We start from the raw sequence: 7,456 nt of genomic DNA, 5'->3' as shown, positions 1-7,456 counted from the left end.
GGCAGAAAAATTAGTGACCCTGAATTAAATTGCCATTATTTTCAACTCACTCGAAAAGATGCGCAAAATACACACACTCGCTGGCATCGAGTGTATTTGAGCGGCTGCTGAAAAGCGGATTTAATATGAAAATTCCGCATTACGAGTTGTTTGTCGTTTCACTTTGTGTACTGCATATATGTACATATGTACGAGCAATTGCCAGACTGTGCATGTGTGTGTGTGTGGTGTGTGTGAGCGTGTTAGGGTGTGTGCGGGCTTGCGATTGAAATTCAATTACTTGTGTCCCTTTTTGCTGCCGCCCAAAAGCATAAAAAACTGGCGAGAGCGTAGCAAACTTTTTCGCCTGCAAAAAAAGCTCGTAATATTCAGCGTGTGTGTGTGTGTGTGAGCCTTATATCTGGTGAATGTCATCTGGATATGGCTACAACTACAACAGCATAACTTTGAACAACTGTCAGCCGGGTTCAGAGTGGCCACGTATCTGTGTGCGTTACATGCCCTTTGAGGTTGGTTAACTGTCTCCTGCGTGGTCCGAGTTTTTATCGCCGCACAGTAGGTCGCCAGTCTGTTTGGGCCTGAGTTTGAGTCAAAAATACAAAACACTATCAGCAGGCCAGCACCAAGAGCCGAAAAGAAATCGAGCGACATTGCCGACATGGCACACAAAGTTATGGCCTCTCGTCTGGCAATCGCATAATCAAACCTTTGTCTTGCAGGTGGCAAGCGGACTTGGCCAAAGATAGAAGCATTTTGGTAGCTGCATCGAATCAGTTTATTATGCCACTTCGGGGGCCATTTAATTTACATTTTATGTGGGTGAATTAAAATGTTTTCCAGATTTGTGGCATATAAATTTGCTGCTTAGGCAAATTTTAGGGTTTGCTCGCAATGATGCGAAATAGATCGATGGCAATTAAAGGCATTCAATTAGCAAAGAGCCCTCGGTGTTTTCCGATTGATTATATGACGCACATGATTGATGGCCATTTGAGCCACTGCGATTCAATCATAAGCCGTATTTTGATTATCCGTATTTATACTCAGAGGCGAGCAAATAAAATTAATGAGCCGCAAATGCAAAGTAGGGAAATAAATCCACCAAATCATATTTAAAACACGTGGCTTTGTTCTCCGTGCCCAGCATTTCTTTGTTTTTATTTCATTTTATGGCTGTTGTTGTACCTTTCACGTCAATTGGAATGCCATACATTTCAATGATTACGATGCGCAAATATTCAATCAACTGTTTCGCCCGTTCGGATCTATGTGGACCCACACTCCTCAATCTTGCCCCTATTTCAATATCCAAACACCCCGAAATCGCCTGTTTTTGTTATGGGTTTGTTTGTGGGTTTTCGGTTTCGCGGGCCTGATTGCTTCATGTGCGAACAATTCCAGCATTTTTTCACGTTTATTATTTTAAATAATCGATTTTCGGCCAAACATATAAAGGCGTTTATGTACGCGAGGGCCGGGGTTATATCTACATGCATACTTATATTTTATGGCCCCAAGCTAAGGACACTCATTATTCGGTGCGGCCTGTAATAATACCGTGAATAAGAAACAAGAGCTGAAAGACTGCTGGCCTAAGCCGACTGTCCAATACCCTTCCTATTTAAATCCCTCAAATACATGGTTCGCAAGGTTCCAGTGTATCTTTCATAATAGTTTCCAATTAGTGAGTCCACTTTGTAGGGCATACAAATCTAAAGCAATTTGCTTGTGGCCACTAAATTGGCCATTGCCCCGCCCCTTTTCCTTTTGTATGTGCATGTGTGTGTGTGCTAGGCGTCGCAGCTGCGGTTCATAAATAAAAATAAATACATCGCTTGATTTATATGGCCCTAATGAGCTCAGCGGCCAGTTCAAGCGACTTTGGGTCCAACAAAGACCGAAGAACCGAAAGGAGGCGAGCCGCAAAAATAAATAAATAAAATCCGCAAGCACATCATGTAAATACTGTGCAAATAAAGAGATACATTCGGCGATGTTGGGGAATGGCTATGGCGATGGCTATAAGGTATGGGGATAAAAGAAGGCTATGCAGTTGGGAAAGTCGCAATGTTGCCTACTTTTCGGCTGTTTGCCCGCCAGGCAGCGGCCATTTATCCGCTACGTGCGACACACACACACACGCACACGTCTAAAGCACATATGGATATGTATGGGTGTATTCCCCCAATTTGGTTTATCGTGCTCTACGTTTGATCTGCTTTCAGTGCGTGCCCATCATCATCAGCATTAGGCATGATTGTTGTTGTTATTAGACAAATATATATCTATGCATAGGGATATATGGAGGCACGGATAGCTGGAAGCCGTGCAACTGTTTCTGGCATAATGACGCTAATTTTGTACGGTCCGGTGGCATTGCGCCTATCCTAAGTCCTGTACTCGGAAGGACCAGCGGCGATAACGTATGAGGCGCATTTTTCAGGACCCTCGACGTCCTGGCCTAATGTCAGGTGATTTGACAATGGCATTTATTAATTAAAACATATGTCGCACGCACGAGCGCTCACAGACGGCTGATCCGCCAGCCAGACGCTATCGATTCGTCCTTGCCCAACAGGGATAGCACTGGAAAAGGTTAACAGGCCGAGTTGGCAGGGGGCCAAAGGATCAGAATAGAAGCAGACAGGACACGACGAAATCATATTCCTGTGCGAGATGGGGAAACAAGTCAATTGGGTGGGACCCCAAGTTCATGCCAGTCCTAATTCGTAGCATTAAAGGCTATAAAAGGGCTGGGCTTTATTTTAGATGCCATCAATTTAATTAGGGCGATTCAAAATTCAAATTTAGCTAGTCACGTTAAATATTGCACATTAAGTGTGTTATTATTTTTACATAAATATCGATAGTTCATTTAAATGCATTTAGTTTTATCTTCATGTTATTAATGGCTCTTAGATGTTCGTTTTTATATAAATTAATGATTTGAACACACAAATTGGTTTTTACTGCATTATCAGTTTTCATTATTATTAAGCTCAATAAGTAGTTACCGAATAAATTGTTTTGTTATTTTATTAAGCCAACATAAATAACTCTAAATAATATGCGTTGAGTGGGTATTAAAGCCTCCCATGAAAGGATTGCATTCAATCGGTAGTCGGAGCTCTTAAAACCCATTGTAATTGCAAATTAGTGGCAAGTAATCCGCGGACATCCAGCGGCCTGGCAATCCGGCTCGCAGGACCAACGATCGATGGCAACTCTGGCCAAAAATGGAGGCAAAGTGGGAAAAGGACATGCCAGTTGGGCCAGAGGCAATGGGACAGAGCTGAGCAAATGAAGTCACGTACGTGCGATTTTTCTTCTGCTTTGGGGCACATATTAAAATACGTGCGTCTCGCTTTTACTATAACTTTTACACAAACACACACACACACACACACACACACACACACACTTTCACGGACAGCGAGGGGCCCACACTCACACACATGCACATTAATGGCGGCATGATGAGGCAGCTAAGTTTGCGTGTTTGTTGCTGCTCACAAAAGGGCTACAAATGGCTTAGGCTTTTCCGTTGTCTTTGTGTGTGTTTGCTTCGTTTTGGGCTCTTATTTTTCGGTTTTATGTGCTGGTGTGCGTGCGTATATATATATTTGTTTCAATTTCAATGACTGCAAACAACATTTGCACTTAGTAAATAAAATATAACAAACGCAGTGGGTCGGGCTGTGCTGTCGGCACTCGGTTCGTTTAAAGTTGGCCACACTCAGTTTAATGTTTTTCGTTCGGCCACTCGCTTTCGGCCCCATTCCCCTTTGGCCAATAGCCAGCATCCAGCCTCCCAGCATCCCAGCATCCCAGCATCCAGTGTCCAGATCCAGAATCAGAGTCTGAACCAGATCCAGAGTTGCTCATTTGCATTTTGGGCGCTGCAGCTGGGCAGCATACGAGTTGGAAATGGGCCAATGAACTGGCAGACAAAGGCCGGGGTCCATTCTGGGACTTTGACTCGAAAAGGGAGCGCTTGCTCCAATTTTGGTTCATCTTCATTCCTGTGTACTCGTACATGTATTCACACCCTACGGAATGAAGCATCTACTTTGCCGCGAAGTAACAGAAGCAATATGGAGTTGATCACTACATTTTGGTTGCATTTCACTTGTATTGAATTAATTCGTGGACTGCTGTTAATCAACAATGTGTTCTTGAAGTTCTTTTATAACTGAAATTATTTGTCAGTGCACCACCTTCCGACTTCTGAATTTCGCTCAACACTGGCACTTTCTGAGGAAAATCAACAGAAACAATATGCCATTCCCAGGTTCCCTTTTTGGCCAGAGTAATGTGCACCGTGTCGCACCAGTGGCAGACCCATTGTTGACTTGATTTGTATTCTTCTTGGCTTAGTGCAATGGCCACTTTGTATTTTTGGTATGTGCCCGGGCACTCGAAATTCCCCCATGCAGGCAACTTTATTGAATTTCCACTGATATGCAAAGCAGCGCATCTCAAGACCGAAGATAAGATCTCGACAGCAGCACCAGAATGCCCAGAGCAGCCAGCCAGCCGGCCATGGGTGAGCACTTGACCACCCCGCTCCGATTCTCATCGCAGACGCAGGAGTGCAGGCAAATATCGCAGTTCTCCTTCCAGCCCGATTGGTTTTGGTAGTGGGTACCGGCCAATTGCTGGCAGCCCACCTTCGGCGACCACAGACAGCACCAGTCCAGAATCGGACCTTTAGGACACATTAGTTGCGATGGAGTATGGAGTTTTGTCACATACTTACCCGTGACGTTATATTTTGGTGGAACACACTCGGGTAGATTGTATAATTTGTTCCCGGTCTTGGTTGAAAATAGTATCTTATCCTTATCCGACTTAGTTTGACAAAATAGCCCAGATTGGGAGACGGTACACTTGTGCTGAATTTTCAGGCAGCTTGAGCACTGTGGTCCTACTGCCCGTACCTCATTTTCGATCTTCGAGGCGCCGCCTGGTCCTATATAGCATAAATAAACAATTAGCCACGCTACCAAACATTTTCCGGTGAGCATGTCTTATATCCAAAATCTAGTCTGTGGAATGTGTGTTTTGAAAGATTGCTCTGTGTAGTGCTGTTATTTGAATTAAGCTTTATTCATATTCAATTCTTATTGCAGCCAGGTTTTGTAAAAATGATGATTACTTATTGCTTGCCTTTAGTGTACAATTATTTCATACATGGTGAAAGTATTTTTGAAGTGATGCCCCAATAAATTTATCATTCTATTTGAAGCGATAGTAGTCCCTATGCTGTAATTGAATTCGAGGAAATTCGAGATAAAATTGTAACTGCCAAGCATTTCCATTCGACCCAAGAAGTAAATTTACCCAGGAAGTTAAACAGTACTTGTATATTCGTGCATTTTCTATCTATTTTTCATTTGTGTGAAAATATATCAGCCGCAATTTATCTGCCCGTCACCTGTCCCATGTACGTGCGTACTCATGTGTGCAGCGTCAGCAGGAGGCAGGATCCGCAGGATAAGGGATAAGAAGGATAAGGGAGGTGTCGAGGCGACCCCTCCGAGCCTGATGAGGGTTAATTTGCCAACGGCTCAACAATTCATCAGCCAGTCCAATTAACTAAGCGCGACCCATTTCCCCAGCGATGCGGCGCGACTTGTCGGATGTTATAAATTTAAATTTAAAGGCCAAACAAGGCGCGGTGCCAAGTGTTTTATCGCTAGCCCCGCAGATTTTTACTCCAAATGAAGAAAAACCGCCTGCACAGGGCAAATCCGAAGTCGAGCAGCCAGACGAGCAGGTCCTCACAGATGGTTACACGATGTCCTGGCTGTCCAGGTGGCCAACTACTTGTATTTTGCTATTGGCCCACTCCCGATGACAGCGTTTGCACTTTATCCTTGTCAGCTGTTATCGTTTGTTGCGCTTCTGAGCCAAAGGAGGCGTCCGCTTTGAGAAATTGCCGCACAAAAGTCAACGTGTAACGAGAAAATAATAAATGCCATTAATACAGCAGGCGGCGCAGGCGAAAAGCGGCAGTCGCAAAAACAGAAAGGGAAAGCTTGCCAGAAGAAAGGGATTCGAGTGTGAAATTGAAAAGCGAGGAGCATAGTTTAAGCAGCTGCTTCGATAAGGAGGTCGAAGATATAGATACCCTATAGGATAGGTATTTCAGAAACACTACTTGCATTACTTTGGCTTCTGACATAAACAATGTATTCAATTATAATTTGAGCTATCTTACACTTAATCTTACCAATGCTTCATAAATATTGACAAAAGGTAACCCCTTTTGGAAGGAAAAACACATCAAAGATGTAAACTGATGAAGAACAAACACAGTTTAAACTGCAAAGTCAACTTTTCCAAAGCACTCCCAAGTATGAATGAATGATTCACATTTGATAGGCTGGGCGTTATGTTATGATCAATTATTGGGCGGCCCTTTCGCCAGTTTGTGTGTTTTTGAGACCAGGTGCCGATTGCCACGCAATGGGATGTGGGCCTAAAGGCGGCTGGGTGCTTTACTTTTATTGACAAACTCGACGGGAATTTGTGCGAAATGTGCGTGCGCGACTTGGCCAGGATATACCTTATCCTTTGAGTGTTCTTTTTTCTGCTTTTTCTTTTTTTTGAGCACACAAAAAGGGAACTTGCATGTGTGTGAGTGCGGTTTTGGTTTGGGCGTGGCCCGGGGCATGGCATTTTTTGTCGTAGTTGCCGCTTGTGTCTTTTGTTTCCACCTCGTGCCACTTGACATTGCTTGCGGTTTGTTAGCGGTCCGGGCGAATTCCAGTGTGCAACAATCTCGTACGGGAAATTTTGTTATTCAAAACACGACGGATTACCGTTCATTCCGCTTACCCACACACACACATGCGTTTCGGTAGGGACGAGCAGGCAGAGCACTGTGAGAAATAATGTCAACACTGATGCACTTTATTATAATACAGTTTTGCAAGCTAAAATAGCTCCAAAACCTTTTTTGCATATTAAATATTAAACTTATTGCGTATTATCGCTTATAATTATAAATATACAAAGTTAGAAAGATTAGGATCCCAAATTGGTGGAAGTTTAATTGTAATTTTGACTCAATCAATGGCATTAATAGCCCATTAAGATTTTGTATATGAATACAAGTTTTTCTCAGTGTATACACGCATGCCTATGTGAAGACCGCAGGCGGCACCTTGCCCTGCGACTCTTGTCGCTGCCGTTGTCACACGGCGCACATTTGTTAGACACTAAGCCCGTGTATGCCTCTCCGGTCGGGATAAGAATGTTTATTATGTTTATCACACACACAAACACAGGCATACACGGACTCGCAGGACTCACCAACACAGAGAACGAGCGCTTACAACTACAAGCCAAACCGCAAAGCAACCGCACGTACAGAACTTAAAGGGGCTGACGGCGAATGACAGACAACAAAACAGCAAAATGAAGCCGCCGCTTCCGTTTCCGCTCGCAG

At 43.8% G+C, this 7,456-nt stretch overlaps 1 protein-coding gene across 1 annotated transcript; it reads right to left on the bottom strand.

Moving 5' to 3' along the window:
- Positions 1-4,273: 4,273 nt before the first annotated feature.
- On the bottom strand, positions 4,274-5,047 carry LOC6554783. Its single transcript, XM_001981944.3, has 2 exons — positions 4,760-5,047; positions 4,274-4,708 (listed from the first exon to the last, which is right to left on the bottom strand). The coding sequence occupies exons 1-2, from the start codon at positions 5,025-5,027 to the stop codon at positions 4,479-4,481; spliced, it is 498 nt and encodes a 165-aa protein (XP_001981980.1). The 5' UTR covers positions 5,028-5,047; the 3' UTR covers positions 4,274-4,478.
- Positions 5,048-7,456: the final 2,409 nt, after the last annotated feature.

This window comes from Drosophila erecta, unplaced genomic scaffold (genome assembly GCF_003286155.1).
Source record: "Drosophila erecta strain 14021-0224.00,06,07 unplaced genomic scaffold, DereRS2 tig00000003-arrow-arrow-pilon, whole genome shotgun sequence".
Classification (NCBI taxonomy): domain Eukaryota; kingdom Metazoa; phylum Arthropoda; class Insecta; order Diptera; family Drosophilidae; genus Drosophila; species Drosophila erecta.
This window is presented reverse-complemented; position numbering and strand designations above follow the sequence as displayed.